This window comes from Hyla sarda, chromosome 3 (genome assembly GCF_029499605.1).
Source record: "Hyla sarda isolate aHylSar1 chromosome 3, aHylSar1.hap1, whole genome shotgun sequence".
Lineage (NCBI taxonomy): Eukaryota > Metazoa > Chordata > Amphibia > Anura > Hylidae > Hyla > Hyla sarda.
Window position 1 is genome coordinate 400,207,897 of NC_079191.1, and position 20,623 is coordinate 400,228,519.

The 20,623-nt window shown below is 45.7% G+C and overlaps 1 protein-coding gene across 1 annotated transcript in view; it reads right to left on the reverse strand.

Moving 5' to 3' along the window:
• MSH2 (mutS homolog 2) overlaps positions 1-15,987 on the reverse strand; it is a 145,334-nt gene extending 129,347 nt beyond the window's left edge. Inside the window, exons 1-5 of the mRNA XM_056568081.1 lie at positions 15,696-15,987; positions 13,749-13,903; positions 11,438-11,716; positions 11,146-11,292; positions 7,438-7,587 (exon numbers count right to left, since the gene is read on the reverse strand). Coding sequence (XP_056424056.1) covers positions 7,438-7,587; positions 11,146-11,292; positions 11,438-11,716; positions 13,749-13,903; positions 15,696-15,903 — 939 coding nt within the window. The 5' untranslated portion in view covers positions 15,904-15,987. The remainder of the gene's footprint in view (positions 1-7,437; positions 7,588-11,145; positions 11,293-11,437; positions 11,717-13,748; positions 13,904-15,695) is intronic.
• Between the last annotated feature and the right edge of the window lie 4,636 nt (positions 15,988-20,623).

Here is a 20,623-nt window from a genome sequence, read left to right on the forward strand (position 1 = left end):
TTCACCAAGAAAGGATGCAAGTTACCACAAAAATTTACCACTATGTTAAAGTAGAATATGTCACGAAAAAAATCTCAGAATCAGAATAAGTAAAAGCATTCCAGAGTTATTAATGTTTAAAGTGACAGTGGTCAGATGTGCAAAAAAAGGGCTTCGTCCTGGAGGTGAAAATGGGCTGCGTCCTTAATGGGTTAAATTACAAAAAAAAAAATAAGTTATACTTTTTATATACCATTATCCCTCCCCTTCTCTCATCGCTTAGGAAATCCATTCACCTGGAGGAAACTCAAACCCTGTCTGGACAAGTCTGCAACTAGAGAAATAAGGAACAAGCAAAGAAAGCAACAAAAAACACAAAATCTCCCTATCAAATGTGGATAGAAACTGTCCTTGGCATCTGCAAATCCCAAATGCATGACTATACGTCAGTGTTTCCCAACCAGGCTGCCTCCAGCTGTTGCAAAACTACAAATCCCAGCATGCCCAGACAGCCTTTGGCTGTCTGGGCATGCTGGGATTTGTAGTTTTGCAACAGCTGGAGGCACCTTGTTTGGGAAACGCATCTACGTAGATGCATCAAACTCACATCTGATATGACAGTAATAATAATATTTCCCCTCTGCTTTTCGACAGGAAAAATTATCTCCCTGGTCCCTTTTCTCCAGCAAATAAAACTAAGAGAAGTTCTGGACGACCTCCAGAAACAATTTGAGGAGTCTGGCCGTTGCCTATCTACCCCATAGACATATTTGGGGGAGATTTATCAAAACCTGTCCAGAGGAAAAGTTGCTGAGTTGCCCATAGCAACCAATCAGATCGCTGCTTTCATTTTTCAGAGGCCTTTTCAAAAATGAAAGAAGCGATCTGATTGGTTGCTAGGGGCAACTCAGCAACTTTTCCTCAGGACAGGTATTGATAAACCTCCCCCATTGGGTTTAGCAAGTACAGCAAAATTTACCACAGATACAGATATTGGGGGAGATTTATCAAAACCTGTGCAAAGTAAAAGTTGCCCAGTTGCCCATAGCAACCAAACAGATTTCTTCTTTCATTTTGCAGAGGCCTTTTTAAAAAAAATGAAAGAAGCGAGCTGATTGGTTGCTATGGGCAACTGGGCAACTTTTCCTCGGCACAGGTTTTGATAAATCTCCCCCATTATAAAGGGGAATTTGCAGAACTGGGGAAGTGGCAGAACTGCGTAATAGCCAATCCCCAACACCCGATGCTTGGGAGAACCCTAAATTCCCTGTTTTGACGCGATTCCAACTTGTGTCACCACAGTAAAGCGCACAATATCATACTCGACCTGACAAACAAAGGTGGGGCTCCAACATTTATTTATGGTTACTTCCGGTGCACACTTTTTACTTGATGCAATAGCAACTATCCTAAAGAAAACACACGTATTCCTCAACATTACCATACAAACAAGACAAAACAAAAGCTTCTTGTAAAGTATAAAAGGAAGTGAGAAGCATTCCTGAACGTAACAATCTACCTGTGCCTCACTACCGCCCACATACTGGAGCGGCCTGCTAGAACTTGTGCAAGGATCAAAGCATTTTTTTATCTAGATGCTGCTCTATAGAAAGAGCTCAGGAGTCCTACGCCCACACAGTGTCTGCGGGATACAACCATCTTAGGCTGCATTCACACCACGTTTTTGCAATACAGTTTCCGTATCCGCTTTTTGACGAAAAAACGGATTCCTCAAAAGCGGACTAACGTGTGTACAAATTTTAACCCGTATACGGTTTGAAAAAATAATGTCCGATTGCATACGTCTTTTTTTAGAAGAAAGGAAAAAAACGTATACGTTTTTAACTTTTTACTTCATTATGAATAAAAGTTTCACTTGGTTGATTGTAATGCCAAGAAATAAAAAACCACTGTCAAAAATGGTGCAAACCGAATGGAACTGTACGCCCATACAGTTCTCACTGACTCCCATGTTTAACCCCTTAAGGACTGAGCCTTTTTCACCTTAAAGGGGTATTCCAGCCCAAAACTTTTTTTTTTTTTATATATCAACTGGCTCCGTAAAGTTAAACAGATTTGTAAATTACTTCTATTAAAAAAATCTTAATCCTTCCAATAGTTATTAGCTTCTGAAGTTGAGTTGTTGTTTTCTGTCTAACTGCTTTCTGATGACTCGCATCCCGGGAGCTGTGCAGCTCCTATGGGGATATTTTCCCATCATGCACAGCTCCCTGGACGTGACATCATCATTGAGCAGTTAGACAGAAAACTTCAGAAGCTAATAACTATTGGAAGGATTAAGATTTTTTTAATAGAAGTAATTTACAAATCTGTTTAACTTTACGGAGCCAGTTGATATATATAAAAAAAAAGGTTTTGCCTGGAATACCCCTTTAAGGACTGAGCCCTTTTTTGCAATTCTGAACACTATCACTTTATGCATTAATAACTCTGGGATGCTTTTACCGATTATTCCGATTCAGAGATTGTTTTTTTCGTGACATTTTCTACTTTAACACAGTGGTAAATGTTCGTTGTTACTTGCATCCTTTCTTGGTGAAAAATCCCAAAATTTCATGAAAATTTTTCTAACTTTGAAAACTCTCTGTTTGAAAGGAAAATGGATATTCCAAATAAATTATATATTGATTCACATATACAATATGTCTACTTTGTGTTTCCATCATAAAGTTGACATGTGTTTACTTTTGGAAGACACCAGAGGGCTTCAAAGTTCAGCAGCAATTTTACAATTTTTCACAAAATTTTCAAAATCAGAATTTTTCAGGGACCAGTTAAGTTTTGAAGTGGATTTGAGGGGTCTTGACATTAGAAATAGTCCATAAATGACTCCAATATAAAAACTGCACCCCCAAGTATTCAAAAGGACATTCAGAAAGTGTGTTAACCCTTTAGGTGTTTCACAGGAATACCAGCAAGGTAAAAGGAAAAAATTCAAAATCTTCATTTTTTTTTACACTCGCATGTTCTTGTAGACCCAGTTTTTGAACTTTTACAATGGGTAAAAGGAGGAAAAGCCCCACAAAATTTGTAACCCAATTTCTCTCGAGTAAGGAAATACCTCATATGTGGATGTCAAGCACTCTGTGGGTGCACTAGGGGCCTCAGAAGAGAAGGAGCGACAATGGGATTTTGGAGAGTGAGTTTTTCTGAAATGGCTTTTTGGGGGGCATGTCACATTTAGGAAGCCTCTATGGTGCCAGAAAAGCAAAAAAAAACAAAAAAAAAACATGGCATACCGTTTTGGAAACCACACCCCTCAAGGAACGTAACAAGGGGTCCGCTGAGCCTTAACACCCCACAGGTGTTTGACGACTTCATTAAAGTTGGATGTGTAAATGAATTTATATTTTTTTCACAAAAATGCTGGTTTTCCCCCAAATTTTACATTTTTTACAAGGGTTTTATAGGAGAAAATGCCCTCCAAAATTTGTAACCCCTTCTCTTCCGAGTATGAAAATACCCCATATGTGGATGTAAAGTGCTCTGCGGACGAACTACAATGCTCAGAAGAGAAGGAGCGCCATTGAGCTTTTGGTAAGAGAATTTGGTTGGAATAGAAGTTGGAGGCCATGTGCGTTTACAAAGCCCCCCGTGGTGCCAGAACAGTGGACCCCTCCACATGTGACCATATTTTGGAAACTACACCCCTCACAGAATTTAATAAGGGGTGCAATGAACATTTATACCCCACTGGCGTTTGACAGATCTTTACATTTTTCATTTTCACGGACCACTCTTCCAAAAATCTGTCAAGACACCTGTGGGCGTAAATGCTCACTGCACCCCTTATTACAATACGTGAAGGGTGTAGTCTCCAAAATGGGGTCACATGTGGGGGAGGGGGGGGGAGATTTTGGGAGTCCACTGTTCTGGCACTATGGGGGCTTTGTAAACACACGTGGCCTTCAATTTCAGACACATTCTCTCTCCAGAAGCTCAATGGTGCTCCTTCTCTTCTGAGCATTGTAGTTCGCCTGCAGAGCACTTTACATACACATATGGGGTGTGTTCTTACTCAGAGGAAATGGAGCTACACATTTTGGGGGGCTTTTTCCTATTCTCCCTTGTGAAAATGAAAAATGTAGGGTAACACCAGCATTTTAGTGAAAAAAAAAATGTCTTCTTCATTTTCACATCCAACTTTATCGGAAATTTGTCAAACACCTGTGGGGTGTTAAGGCTCTCTTTACAACTTGTTACATTCCGTGAGGGGTGTAGTTTCCAAAATGGGGTCACATCTGGGTATTTATTGTTTTGCGGTTATGCCAGAACCCCTGTCAAATCCGCCACCCCTGTGCAAATCACCAATTTAGACCTCAAATGTACATGGCACGCTCTCACTTCTGAGCCATGTTGTGTGCCCGCAGGGCACTTTACGCCCATATATGGGGTATTTCTGTACTCAGGAGAAATTGCGTTACAAATTTTGGGGGTCTTTTTTTTTTTCCTTTTACCGCATGTGAAAATTAAAAGTATGGGGCAACACCAGCATGTTAGGGTAAAAATATATTTTTTTTTTACACTAACATGCTGGTGTAGACCCCAACTTTTCCTTTTCATAAGGGGTAAAAGGAGAAAAAGCCCCCAAAATTTATAACAATTTCTCCCGAGTACGGAGATACCCCATATGTGGCCCTAAACTGTTTCCTTGAAATATGACAGGGCTCCGAAGTGAGAGAGCACCATGCGCATTTGAGGCCTAAATTGGGGATTTGAATCTGCCACAAAAATACCCTACGGCAGTGTTTCCCAAACAGGGTGTCTCCAGCTATTGCATAACTCCCAGCATGCCTTGAGTCAGTGGCTGTTCGGAAATACTGTGAGTTGTTGCTTTTCAACAGCTGGAGGCTCCGTTTTGGAAACACTGCCATACAATAATTTTTATTTTATTTATTTTTTTAGGGGGAGAGGGGCTGTGTACTGGTGTATATGTAGTGTTTTACTTTTTATTTTGTGTAGTGTAGTGTTTTGCGGGTACATTAACACGGGCGGAGGTTTACAATGAGTTTCTCGCTGGGAGTTTGAGCTGTGGCAGAAATGTTGCTGCATCTCAAACTTGCAGCAGAACTCGCTGTAAACCCGCATGTGTGAGTGAACCCTGTACATTCATATGGGGGGGGGGGGGCAAACCACCAGCTATTGCAAAACTACAACTCCCAGCATGCACTGACAGAGCATACATGCTGGGAGTTGTAGTTATGCAACAGCTGGAGGCACATTGGTTGCGAAACACATAGTGTTACTTAACTCAGTGTTTCGCAACCAGTGTGCCTCCAGCTGTTGCAAAACTAGAACTCTCAGCATGTACAGTCTCTCAGTGCATGCTGGGAGTTTTATTTTTTGCAACAGCTGGAGGCACACTGGTTGCAAAACAGGTAACAAACTGTTTCACAACCAATGTGTCTCCAGCTGTTGCAAAACTGCAACAATCAGCATGTATTGACAGTCGAAGGGCATGCTGGGAGTTGTAGTTTTGCAACAGCTGGAGGCACACTGCTACAACTCCCAGCATGCCCTGTGGTAGTCTGTGAATGCTGGGAGTTGTAGTTATGCAACAGCTGTATGCACACTTTTTCATAGAAAAAATGTGCCTCCAGCTGTTGCATAACTACAACCTCCAGCATGCACAGACTATCAAAGAGCATGCTGGGAGTTCTAGTTGGAACTCCAGCTGTTGCAAAACTACAACTCCCAGCATGCCCTTTGGCTGTGCATGCTGCTAAACAACATCAGGAGGTGAACAGTCCTCACCTCCTGCTGTATCCTGCCACCGGGACCGCTGCCGATCCTGTTGCTCCTGTCGCCGTCACCGATCCCGAGGGGACCCCCACCGGTCCAGGGCAAGGTAGGAGACCCCCGCCGGCGCTGATCGCCGCCGTCCCGATTTCCGCCCAGCAGGGTCGTGATTTGTTGATCGTTCCGACCGATCAATCACGTGATCATGATGCGGCACCCGTGCCACCTCACTCCTGCTGGGTAAGAGTTAATGGGGCTGTGATAGCCCCATTCACCATTTTTTTCCGGGTCACCAGAGACCCGATTGACCCGGAATAGCCGCAATATGGGCGTACCCATATGCCCTCAGTCCGGCATCCTTAAGGGGTTAAAAAAAAAACATACATGGTTTCAATACGGTTTTTCACCCGGACAAAAAAAACGTGGTAGGCTACGGTTTTGTGCACGGGGGTGGAAAAAAAAAATGGACAAAACCGTACAAGATGCAAAACGTATGCATCGTTTGGCATATGGCTTTCAATGGAGTCAATGCATATGGTTTTCAATGCGGTTCCGTACGGTTTTCAAAATGAAAACCTATACGGGAACTGTATTGCAAAAATGTGGTGTGAATGCACACTTAAAAGGGGTATTCCAACTTTATACATCTTATCCCCTATCCAAAAGGAAAGGGGATAAGATGTATGATTGCAGGGGTCCCACCGCACGGGACCCCTGCGATCTCGGTGCAGCCCTTGGCATGGTGTGATATCATGTCCCCATCTCGGAGGCAGCGCCCGGCACAGAATGCCACCGCTGGGGACCCCCCGCGATCATACATCTTATCCCCTAAGCTTTGGATAGAGGATAAGATGTATAAAGCCAGAATACCCCTTTAATGTATAAATAGCCATTGCTACCATTCCATATAATTTGAATAATGGCTTCTGTTCACATGGCCGTTATTTTGTGACAGGTGATAGTAACGGGAGAATTAGTGCATGCACTATTTCTCCCGTTCTTTCGCCCATCACAAAATAACGGCCGTTATTAATAACGGGCGATAATGGGTTAAACCGGCTATTAGAAAATCCCATTATAGTCTATGGGATTTTTCTAATAGCCGTTAGTGATTTTGTACCGGCCGTATAGCTGATGAACCTGATGAAGTATGTACCTTTGAAACGCGTTGTCCTACCTGAACTACCTGTTTTATGACTCAAAGACCGCAATTGTTCACTATCCTCGGGAGTGCGCCTCTTAGCTAAAATCAGACTTTTTTGCCCGAGTACTGTGGAAACCTTGCTAGGTTTTTTCAGCACCAGCTGTTTTCGCATGTATAATTTATTAGGGAGGAGTCAGGAGGACCCCATACACATTACACTGTTGGCCAGTCCCACTAAAATCTGCAGGTTCGGCACACGTTTTCTAATGTGTATGGAGCCCAATCTGGTGGCACAAACAGTGACAATTCAATTTATAAGGTCTAACTCTGCCTAGGACCAATAAGGCTCCTTACCAAATTACTACATTTGATCTCAGCCTACCCCACGCACTTTTGATATTTGCTGGTTGCATGGGGGCCTATGGATATGTCAGAGTACACAAGTACACAGAAAACCCTTCCAACATAAAGAAAAAAAATAAAAATAAGATGTGAACAGAACCTTACAATAAGTCACATTCCAAAATAGTTTACTCCTCTTGGGTGACACTTACGGGGAAGAGATTCAATGCACCAACTGCAGCGTTATCTAATCTCATGTATTGATTCAGGTCAAAGCTGGTCAACGCAAACTGCCCGAAATTAGACTCATCGGATAATAGTTCCAGATACTTCATGACTGCAGACAGAGACGACATTGCAACCTAGGAGACAGTTATTACGAAAAACGTATTACATGGAGAAAGGAAAATACGGTGGCCGACTAGTAAATTGAAGGGGTACTCTGGCCCTAAGACATCTTATCCCCTATCCAAAATCTCTCATGCAGCACCCACCTGTCTCAGTTGCACGAAGCGATGATCACTCCGTGTCTGAAGCTTCACAACCACAGGGCCAGAGTATGTTGACGTCACGACTCCACCCCCTTGTGATGTCACACCCCCTTCCCATAGGCTTGCATTGAGGGGGCAGGGTGTGACGTCCCAAGGGGGCGGAGTCTTGAAGTAAAGATACTCCGGCCCTGTGGTTGTGAGTCTTCAGACAAGGAGCGATCATCGCTTTGTGCAGCTGAGACAGGTGGGTGCTGCATGAGAGATTTTGGGGGTCCCCAGCAGCGCGATCATACATCTTATCCACTATCCTTTGGATAGGGGATAAGATGTCTTAGGGCCGGAGTACCTCTTTAAGAGAAAGCTCTGGTGTTCAGTCTATAGAAGACAGAAAAGAAATATAGCAGCTCTCCAGACACTACAGATCGTGGGACTTTGAATTAGTTGTTAGATCGAGGTTTAATACCTGCTAAAAAAAAACTGAACAAAGTAACGGTACCAAACATCATTGGATACAAAAAACGTATCCTAAAATGCTAAAAGTAAATAGTCACTCCGCGCTAACTGCCATAATGGACAAGGAGCTATGCTCTTTCACATTACGTAATACAAATCTGCCTCTTGTGAATATTAGAAGCTTCTTTTAGTATTAGTGCACTTCACACTAGGGGTGACTGCTGGCAGAAGGGGTCACTTAATAGAAAAAGCCTATTCAGACAGTACAGTATCTATAGACATGGACAAATTATGGTACCCTTCCGCTAAAGACAGATAAACCCCCAATGCTCCTTGATATACTGAACCTTGAAATTGACAGAAGTAATTAACACAAATGTACTCAAAATTAACCAATGAAAATCAGACATTGCTTTTGAATTGTGGTTCAACAGAATTATTTTGAAAAACTGGATCTTTTTGGCAACTCACATCAGTTCTATGTTCACAAATGCAAAACTGAAGCTACTAAAGAAAAGAACACTGCACCTAATGTGAAGTCTGGAGGAGGCTCAGTTATGTTTTGGGGTGGACTTCACCCATCTCCCACAGGGTGTCTTGAATCTGTACAGGGCAAAATGAAATCTCAAGACTATTGAAGGTATTTTGGAGTGAAATGTGCTGCTAAGTGTCAGGAAGCTTGGTCTCAGTCACAGGTTCTCCAACAAAATAAATCCAAACAGACATTCAAAAACACCCAAGAATGGGTAAGAGCAAAACATTGGACTTTTGTGAAGTGGCTTTATGAGCCGTGATCTGAATCCTATTGAAAATCTGTGGAGGGAGCTGAAACCTGCAGTCTGGAGAAGACACCTTCACACCTGAGACATCTGGAGCAGGATCTTATGAGGAGTGGGACAAGATACCTGCAGTCTGGGGAAGACACCTTCACACCTGAGACAGCTGGAGCAGGATCTTATGAGGAGTGGGCCAAGATACCTGGAGTCTGGAGAAGACACCTTCACACCTGGGACAGCTGGAGCAGGATCCTATGAGGAGTGGGCCAAGATACCTGCAGTCTGGAGAAGACACCTTCACACCTGGGACAGCTGGAGCAGGATCTTATGAGGAGTGGGCCAAGATACCTGCAGTCTGGAGAAGACACCTTTACACCTGAGACAGCTGGAGCAGGATCCTATGAGGAGTGGGCCAAGATACCTGCAGTCTGGAGAAGACACCTTCACACCTGGGACAGCTGGAGCAGGATCTTATGAGGAGTGGGCCAAGATACCTGCAGTCTGGAGAAGACACCTTTACACCTGAGACAGCTGGAGCAGGATCTTATGAGGAGTGGGCCAAGATACATGCAGCCTGGAGAAGACACCTTCACACCTGAGACAGCTGGAGCAGGATCTTATGAGGAGTGGGCCAAGATACCTGGAGTCTGGAGAAGACACCTTCACACCTTAGACAGCTGGAGCAGGATCTTATGAGGAGTGGGCCAAGATACCTGCAGTCTGGAGAAGACACCTTCACACCTGGGACAGCTGGAGCAGGATCCTATGAGGAGTGGACCAAGATACCTGCAGTCTGGAGAAGACATCTTTACACCTGAGACAGCTGGAGCAGTATTTTATGAAGAGTGGGCCAAGATACCTGCAGTCTGGGGAAGGCACCTTTACACCTGAGACAGCTGGAGCAGGATCTTATGAGGAGTGGGCCAAGATACCTGCAGTCTGGAGAAGACACCTGAGACAGCTGGAGCAGGTTCTTATGAGGAGTGGGCCAAGATAACTGGAGACAAGTGCAGATGACTCAGAGTTACAGAAATCACTAGAAAGCAGTGACCACTTCAAAAAGGTAGTAAACAAAGTATTAAGTTTGGGGACCATCATTTTTTGTCTAGGTCAGTTCTATTATTTTGCATGATTCTATTAAACCACAACATCTGATGTTCATCAGATAATTTTTAGTATATTTTTATTTATTATTAGTTTCAAGTTATTTTATTGAGTATTGTTTTTTCTGTCTTTAATAGAAGAGTCCCAACAATTTTGCCCACATCTGTACATGAAGTCCCTCCAGCTACATTGTAAAGAACTAAAAAGGGACTCCTTGTGTTGACAAAGCCTCCTCCACAGGGCTCTGCCATATCTACGGGGCATTAAAGGGGTTCTCTGGTGGGAAAACTATTTTTTTTCATATAAAGTGGCTCCAGAAAGTTAAACAGATTTGTAAATTACTTCTATTAAAAAATCTTCCAGTACTTATCAGCTGCTGTATGTTCCACAGGAAGTTGAGTTGTTCTTTTCTGTCTGATCACAGTGCTCTCTGCTGACACCTCTGTCCATGTCAGGAACTGTCCAGAGTAGGAGCAAATCCCCATAGCAAACCTATCCTGCTCTGGACAGTTCCTGATATGGACAGAAGTGTCAGCAGAGAGCACTGTGGTCAGATTGGAAAGAACAACTCAACTTCCTGTTGAGCATACAGCAGCTACTGGAAGGATTAGGATTTTTTTTTTTTTACTTTCTGGCACCAGTTGATTAGAAAAAAAAAAGTTTTCCACTGGAGTACCCCTCTAATGACACCTGTGCGCCAATATAATCTTTATTCATTCGCTTCTTTTAGGCCCAATTCACATGTCATTTCATGTTCTGTAACCCTCTAGAAAAGTGTTTCCCAACAACTAGTGTGCCTCCATCTGTTGCACAAATACAACTCTCAGCATGCCCGGACAGCCGTTGCCTGTCCGGGCATGCTGGGAGTTGTAGTTTTGCAACAGCTGGAGTCACACTGGTGGGGAAACACTGCTCTAAAAGACAATATTTCCCTACACAACTTCTTGTGGAGTATTCAGCGAGTATACAGCCGATAAGTACTGGAAGGATTAATATTTTTATATGGAAGTAATTTACAAGTCTGTTTAACTTTCTGGCACTAATTGATTTGAAAATAAAATTTCCACCAGAGTACACCTTTAAGGTGTAGGCATACCTGCTTCTCCATCTCTGGCAATGCCGCACTAGTGATTTGCTCCCCTTTCTTTGCTTTAAGCAGACGGTTAAGGTCTTGAACACAATCCTTCGTAGTAAATTCTGACTTTTTCCTATCAGTGATGAGGATCCCGCCTCGCTGAACAATCTGTGAACAACAATAACAGATACAAAGATCAGAACCAAAAACCATGTGAACCTAAAAACTTCTGCCAGTAATCAAACTCTACTACAGTGTAAATAGCAGCCTATCAGAAGACTAGTCAGCAGGTCCTTGCTGCTCACGCACATACCTGTCTTACTTTCCCCATGTCTCCAGCAGTATCTCCTCCAGGCATCACACACTCCTTTGGTCCAATCTGAACCAGTAAAGCTTCTAGATTTGAGAACTGATCATTATCTGGAAATTCACACACTCCGAGTCTCCTGGATGTGGAATCTACAAAACCGACACCGACCAATCTCTGTCCTTCGGAGCTGACCAACCGGACGCCGACGACTCCCACAGCAGAAGACATATTGTTGTTACCAAATAAAATCTCCTCAAACTGGGTCAGGTTTCCTGGGGAGGCCTAAGAAAAAAAGATAGAATATACATTTATAAAATTTCACCACTTTCACTGTTTTCCCCCAAAAAATGCCAGAAAAAACCTGTGTGGCAACCTAACCTAAAAGTGTCAGATAGAAGGTCACCATATATACCCAACCCCCCCCCCCCCCACCTTTGCATTGCTGACATTTCTGCGATTGTATCATTTCCCTGTATGTAGTTTCAGAAATCCAGCACATGCTGCAGAAACAGCCCAATTAACTCTATGGAAGGGACTTTTGGGTGGTTTCACCACTGGTCTTGTTTGTTAGATCTCCCCCTACATTGCAATAGTGAGAAATATATCAATCAAGGCAGGTGGGGCAGGAAAAAGCCACCAGGACCACCCCAATAACTAGTGGTTTAGGCAGAATGAAAGTGGTGACAGCTTCCCTTTAAAGGACCAGAGGATAGGGGATAAGATGTCCCAGTGCTGGGACCCCTCGCCATCTCTGTGCAGTACACGACATTCCAAATAGTATGTTTAGAATGCTGGGTTTGGGTGGCTGGAGACGTGACGTCCGTCTTGCCCCCTCCCATACACATGAATGGAGTGGGCGTGGCGTAACGTCACATCTCCGCACGTCCAAACCCAGTGTTCCCAACAAACTGTTTAGAATGTTGGGTGCTGCACGGAGATCGCAAGGAGGCCCAGCGGCGGGACACCAGCGATCAGACATCTTATCCCCTATCCTTTGGACTGAGGGGCTGAGTACCCCTTAAAGGAGAACTCCAGAACATAAAAATTGTCCCCCATAGTGCCGGCAGTAAAAAAAATAAAGATGTACATACCTTCCTCCGCTCCCCTGGGGCCTCCGGTAACCGTCTCCGGTCTCCGCCGCGATCCACTTCCTGGTTGCCGGCGGTCGGATGAATCATACTGCGCTCAGCCAATCACCAGCCGCAGCGAAGTCAGACTCGGCCGGCGATAGGCTGAGCGGAAGTGACGTTTTCGCCAGCATTTTGTGTCCTGAAGCGTCATCACACTGCTGCTCAGCCTATCGCGGCCGAGTCTGACTTCGCTGCGGCTGGTGATTGGCTGAGCGCAGTATGATTCATCCGACCACCGGCAACCAGGAAGAGGATCGCGGCGGAGACCGAAGCCTGTTACCGAAGGCCTCGGGGGAGCGGAGGAAGGTATGTACATCTTTATTTTTTTACTGCCGGCAGTATGAGGGACAATTTTTATATTCCGGAGTTCTCCTTTAAAGGAGTAGTCCAGTCCTGAAAAACTTAACCCCTATCCTAAGGATAGGGGATAAGTTTCAGATAGAGGTGGGTCCGACCGCTGGGGCCCTCCGCGATTTCCTGTATGGGGCCCAGGCCCACTGGCCAGAGAGCGCGTGTTGACCACGCCAGGAAGCGGCGGCCAACACGCCTCCTCAATACAGCGCCATGGAAGAGCCGGAGATTGCCAAAGGCAGCGCTCCGGCTTTGCCATAGAGTTGTATTGAGGGGGCATGTCAGCCGCCGCTTCGTGCGGTGGTTGACACACCCCCTTTTTGCAGACTGCCAGGGCCCCATATGGGAGATTGCGGGGGGGGGGGTCCCAGCGGTCGGACTCCCGCGATCTGAAACTTATGATAGGGGATACGTTTTTCAGGACTGGACTACTCCTTTAAATACTATCAACGAGCACCGATACATTAGTTACATAACTGCTCTAGTGTAAGAAGAATTATCCGGTAACCTACACAGACCCCACTCATGTTAAAACCTGAAGTTGGTACTAGAGATGAGCGAACTTACAGTAAATTCGATTCGTCACAAACTTCTCGGCTCGGCAGTTGATGACTTATCCTGCGTAAATTAGTTCAGCCTTCAGGTGCTCAGGTGGCCTGGAAAAGGTGGATACAGTCCTAGGAAAGAGTCTCCTAGGACTGTATCCACCTTTTCCAGCCCACGGGAGCACCTGAAAGCTGAACTAATTTATGCAGGAAAAGTCATCAACTGCCGAGCCGAGAAGTTTGTGACAAATCGAATTTACTGTAAGTTCGCTCATCTCTAGTTGGTACCTTAAATGCCAGATGCCAGTCTTTGTCCTTGGAGGATTTGCTTCCAGACTTGTTCTTATAAACTTCAACTCGATACTGACGAACAAGAAGAAGATCCCGCACCACCGACTCAAAGTTCATCTTACTGAGGACCACGCTCTCCAACTTCTTGCTGCCTAAAATTTGAAAAAAATCGTAACATAGTTTTTTAATAAATATTGTAATAAATATCTACTTCAGGCAGCAGCAAACAGAGCAAAAATTTGTCTTTGTTTCAACAGTTTTTTAAAAACGTAATGCTATGTACAAGATCTCTATGTGCAGCTCGACATGTAACTATGGATCCATACTATACCATTTTTTTTGTAGAATAGAATTTTTAATAAAGAAGGACTTTTTAAAGAGATATTACAGGAAGTATTAGTTATGCAGAATTCTGCTCTGGTCCCATTGTGCAGTATTTCTGGTGTTGGCAGAGGGAACTGTCCACTCAAACATTGGTTAAGGCGGGACACTGGCTGAGCATCTATTGCTCTATACCAGTGGTCTTCAACCTGCGGACCTCCAGATGTTTCAAAACTACAACTCCCAGCATGCCCGGACAGCCGATGGCTGTCCGGGCATGCTGGGAGTTGTAGTTTTGGAACATCTGGAGGTCCGCAGGTTGAAGACCACTGCTCTATACTGACACCAGGAATTGCTGCACAGCGGCACTGGGCTCCAGTTGAAGTCGATGGGTAGAAAATTCAGATGCAGAAAATACGCAGCAAAATATGACACGTGCGACCCTCCCCTAAAGGTACGTCCATCCAAGCATATTTGCTGCAGATTTTGCTACCAACGACTTCACCGGGTCCACAGAAAATCCACAGCATGCCCGGACAGCAAAAACTACAACTCCCAGCATGCCTGGATAGCCATGGGAATCCGGCTATTGCAAAAACTACAACTCCCAGCATGCCTGGATAGCCACAGGCATCCAGCTGTTGTAAATACTACAACTCCCAGCATGCCTGGATAGCCACAGGCATCCAGCTGTTGTAAATACTACAACTCCCAGCATGCCTGGATAGCCATGGGCATCATGCTGTTGTAAATACTACTACTCCCAGCATGCCTGGATAGCCACAGGCATCCAGCTGTTGTAAATACTACAACTCCCAGCATGCCTGGATAGCCATGGGCATCTGGCTGTTGTAAATACTACAACTCCCAGCATGCCTGGATAGCCATGGGCATCCGGCTGTTACAAAAACTACAACTTCCAGCATGCCTGGATAGCCATGGCATCCAGCTGTTGCAAAAACTACAACTCCCAGCATGCCTGGACAGCCATGGGCATCTGGCTGTTGTAAATACTACAACTCCCAGCATGCCTGGATAGCCATGGGCATCCAGCTGTTACAAAAAGTACAACTCCCAGCATTCCTGGACAGCCATGGGCATCCAGCTGTTGCAAAAAACTACAACTCCCAGCATGCCTGGACAGCCATGGGCATCTGGCTGTTGTAAATACTACAACTCTGTTGCAAAAAAAACTACAACTCCCAGCATGCCTGGATAGCCATGGGCATCCAGCTGTTGCAAAAAACTACAACTCCCAGCATGCCTGGATAGCCATGGGCATCCGGCTGTTACAAAAACTACAACTCCCAGCATTCCTGGACAGCCATGGGCATCCAGCTGTTGCAAAAAACTACAACTCCCAGCATGCCTGGATAGCCATGGGCATCCAGCTGTTGCAAAAAACTACAACTCACAGCATGCCCGGACAGCCGTTGGCTGTCCGGGCATGCTGGGAGTTGTAGTTTTTGCAACAGCCAGGGGTCCAGTTTGGATAGGACTGATCTATATATATAGGGATAGATACACTAACCGCACCCAGGGATGATTACAGAGAGATGCGGTTATTATAAAGGTCTGTAGAGCGCCCCCCCCTGTGTGTGTGGAGAGAACAATACTCTGCACCTGATCCCAGGTACTTGATGACCCCGTTGGTCTTGAACACTTCCTTGGCGGCAAACAAGGCATCGCTGCCGTGCACCGTGTAGTAATCGCTCCGGTCGAACACTCGCACCGTGGTGTCCGGCTTGTCCGGCATGGAGCGGTAGAAGCTGATGAAGCCGCTCTCCGCCTCGCTGTCCATACATAGCTTATCCTTCGGCTGCACGGCCATGCTGGAATCTCCCGCCAAACTCTGCACAACAGCAACACAAAATGACAGGCAGGAAGAGCCGCGTCGCCCAGCAACGGCGTCATTACGTGATCAGGTGACCTACGGCTCACAGGACGTCACATGGTACAGCTCCGAGCGCCATCTTGGTTGAGGCGTAAGAAGTAAAATTTCTACATAAGAGGAAATAAGTGTCAATCAGACAGATACAATGGGGGGAGATTTATCAAAACCCGTACAGAGGAAAAGTTGCTAAGTTTCCCATAGCAACCAATCAGATCGCTGCTTTCATTTATGAAAAGGCCTCTGAAAAATGAAAGAAACGATCTGATTGGTTGCTATGGGCCACTCAGCAACTTTTCTTCTGGACAGGTTATGATGGCTTTACCTTTTGCTTACAAAATTACTCCGTTTTAAAGTTCCGTCTGAAAATCAGCTGAAATCGTCAGTTACAAAATCCTATACGGCCATTAGAAAATCTCATTATAGTCTATGGGACTTTTCTAATAGCCGTTTTAACCCATTATAGCCTATTATTAATAATGGCCGTTATTTTGTGACGGGCGAATGAACGGAAGAAATAGTGCATGAACTATTTTTCCCGTTACTATCTTCCGTCACAAAATAACGTCCGTTAATAATAGTCTATAATGGGTTAAAATGGCTGTTAGAAAAGTCCCATAAACTATAATGAGATTTTCTAAGGGCCGTATAGGATTTTGTAACTGACGTTTACGGCCGGTTTTCAGACAGAACTTCGTACCGATCTTTAAAATGCAGTAATTTTGTTGTGTGAAAGGGGCCTAAGAGAAATGATTTATCCAACCTTGTGCAAAGGAGCAGTCAACCATAGCAACCAATCAGATCGCTTCTTTCATTAAAAAAAAGGCTTTGGCGAAATGAAAGCTGACGTCTGATTGGTTGATACAGGCAACTGCACTGATGTTCTCGTACACAAGATTTGATAAATCACACATGGTGAACTCTGTAAAATAATTCAAAAGGGGCTTGGATGTATTTCTGGAGAGTAATAACATCGCTGGTTATGTATACTAGATTTATAGGGACAGAAAGTTGATCCAGGGATTTATTCTGACTGCATGGAGTCAGGAAGGAATTTTTACCTAGTATGAGGGGTTTTTGCCTTCCTCTGGATCAACTCAGTAGGGACTCATTAGGGTAATAGGTTGAACCTGATGGACTCTGGTCTTTTTTCAACCTAATGGACTATGTTACCTGCATGGGCTAGCTATCTGGGGGGTCTACCTACAGGGGGCAGATATCTAGTGGGGGTCTACCTACGGGTGGCAGCTATCTCAGGGGTTCTACCTGCATGGGCTAGCTATCTAGGGGGGTCTACCTACAGGGGGGAACAAGGCTGCCATCATAAATTCCGGGGCTCCTTACACAGCTCAGTCCTCCCCCCCCCCCCCGCAGTGTCGCGCCCCCATAGGTAGTTATAGGCCCCCTTTGTGCCTACAGAAGTAGTTATATGCCCCCTGTGCCCCCAGAGGTAGTTATAGACTCCCTGTGCCCCCAGAGGTAGTTATAGGCCCCCTGTGCCCACACAGACATACTGCCTCCAGCCATACACAGTATATGGCTGGAGGCAGTACATCTGTGCTCCAATCACTGCTCCTTTGGTCCGGGGCCTATGGGTCAGAACAGTAGCCCCCGAGGAGCAGTGGTCAGAGCATTGAAGGCAGCCTGCTGCAGTTACCTTGCCTGTCAGCCAGTTAGTCACGCTTCTTTCTGGCTGCTCCTCTGCTCCGGCTCTTCTTAACTTCTTGTCACTCACTGACTGACAAGAAGTTTAAAAAAAAAGTGTCAGCCTGGCTGGGCCCCCCTGGGGGTACGGGCCCCTTACAGCGGTACTGGCTGTACCCCCCTGATGGCAGCCATGGGGGGCAGATATCTAGTGGGGGTCTACCTACAGGGGGCAGCGATCTGGGGGTTAGTCTAACTTCAGGGGGTTGCTGTCTAGAGGAGCTCTTCCTACAGGGGGACAGATATCTGGGGGGTCTACCTACAAGGGCAGCTATATGAGGGGTCTACCATCTCCAGGGAGGGACCTACCTACTTAGGCCCCTTTTACACTACAGGTGTCATCAGGGCCGGATGGAGCAGCCGCTCCAGGCCCCTATCTTAAAATGGGCCCAGCAAAACTGTAGAAAAAAAAATGTATTTATTTTTTGTCGCCCACGCTTTGGGATCCAGGACACTTGCCCCGGATCCCCAAGCGAAGAGCACCGCTTTAAACTGTATGCACCCGTGCACATACAGTTAGAACATGCCTGTGAGTCACAGCCTGCCGTGACCTCTGCCCTGACGCAGGTGCCGATGACGTCACTCATCGGTGCCTGAACTGTGGAGTACAGAGGTCGCGGCCCTGCAGAGGCAGGAGTATGCAACCAGACTGAACTGCGGGACTAAGTGAGTATATATTTTTTGTTATTTTTAATGTATCTGTGGGAGAGGGGGGTGACTTGGAGACTTATTTACCTGACCGGCCACCAATCCCCTGGCTGTCAGACTACCTGCCTTCCCGCCCACCCCCTACCTACCTGCCCACCCCCCCTCCCTGGCTGTCAGACTACCTGCCCGGCCACCCCCCTCCCCCCTGGCTGTCAGACTACCTGCCCACCCTCCCCCCTGGCTCTCAGACTATCTGCATACCCGCCCAACCCCTGGCTGTTAGACTACCTGCCCACCCCCTGGCTGTCAGACTACCTGACCGCCCGCCCACCACCCTGGCTCTTAGGCTACTTGCCTGCCCACCCCCCTGGCTGTCAGACTACCTGTCCGCCCGCCCACCCCCATGGCTGTCAGACTACCTAACTAATATGTGTGGGGGCCGTGTGAGGGGGCATTAATATGTGTGGGGGCCATGTGAGGGGGCATTAATATGTGTGGAGGCATTAATATGTGTGGGGGCCATGTGAAGGGGCATTAATATGTGAGGGGGCCATGTGAGGGGGCATTAATATGTGTAGGGGGCCATGTGAGGGGGCATTATTATATATGGGGGACATGTGAGGGGGGCATTATTGTGTGGGGGCCATGTGACGGGGCATTATTATGTGTGGGGGGCATGTGAAAGGGCATTATTACATGTGGGGGCCATGTGAGGGGGGCATTATTATGTGTGGGGGGCATGTGAGAGGGCATTACTATATATGGGTCAATGTGAGGGGGCATTACTATATATGGGGGCAGTGTGAGAGGGCATTACTATATATGGGGCAATGTGAGAGGGCATTACTCTATATGGGGGCAATGTGAGGGGGCATTACTATACATGGGGGGGTCATGTGAGGGGGCATTACTTATATGGGGACCATATGAGGGGACACTATAATCTATGGGGGTAATGTAAGGAGGCATTAATATATATATATGGGGTCAATGTAAGGGGGCATTATGTATGGGGGATGTGTACAGGGACGTTACTATATATGGGGGCAATGTGAGAGGTCACTACTATATATGAGGGCAATGTACAGGGGCATTATATTATATGGGGCAATGAGAGGGGGCATTATAATGTATGAGGACAATGTTGGGGCCTAATACTATATAGGGCACAGAAGGGACTACTATATGGGGCAGTGTAATACATATAGGGAGTTTGTATAGAGTTGAGGACTTTGCTGTAGCGAGAAGCCTAAAATGTTTGTCTGGCAGATTCGGTGAAGACGAGTTGTGATCGGGAGAAATCTTCATGATGACCCAGGACAGATGGAGAAGAAAGAGAAAAGTGAACGACTCCGAACAGAGTAGATGCCCCTGGGAGTATATAACTATAATCACTTATATGGTCTGCAGCCCCTGTGTACAGCTCAAATCTATTCCTGTGTAGGGTTATTGATCTTTTGTATACTGTACTGGTTTTTATTCAATAACAATATAGCAGTGTTAGTGGTAATGATAGTGGTCTTGGTGCGGCAGAATTACTGTATATGTCCCTTGTATTGTGGTGTTATTAGTGATACTGGTCTGTATATAGTGGCTTTTATTTCCTTACAGTATGGTGGTATTATTTAGTCACTGCAGAAATAATATGGAGTGGCGATATTATTTTATGTTTATAAAATCTAGCGTGTGCCACAGTGTGTAAGGGGCAGCCCTGGTGATGTGACTGCGTAACCTGCTGACGTGTGCCCCACATGACATCAGGGTAGCGTATGTGACTCCTCCCCCCGTTCGGCCAGCACCCGCCAAGTTTAAAAAACTACTGTGTGTGCTGTAGCTGCCACCTGCCTGAGGTCCTGTTGCCGGCGCACATTACACTCTGCCTCTGCCCCAGGAGTTCCCCCAAAGGTATCACTAGTCCACCAGGCATGAACTGACTTGCCATTCAGGTGCACAGAAAAGCTAGGTGACAATTTCTCACCTAGCTTTTTCATACTCCTGAATGCCATATTTGCTTATCATAGTTCAGCTATTATAGACAGCTTTGACTGGTACAGGTAAAGAGTTGTACAGAACATGTAGTACCTTCCTGTACTGTAGGGGGAGCTACCAGACAGCCAGTCAGTACATGCACTTCAGTAATACAGGGGTTTTACCAGTAAATGCCCATTCTGATTGGTCAGTTCTTCCAGCTATAGACACGTTTCACAGATCTAGACTGTCTGTACATTGTATGTTGAGTCTGGTTTCAAGTTACAATGGTCCAGAAAAGACTATTGTATGTTGAGGCCATTGTAAGTTGAGGGATCAC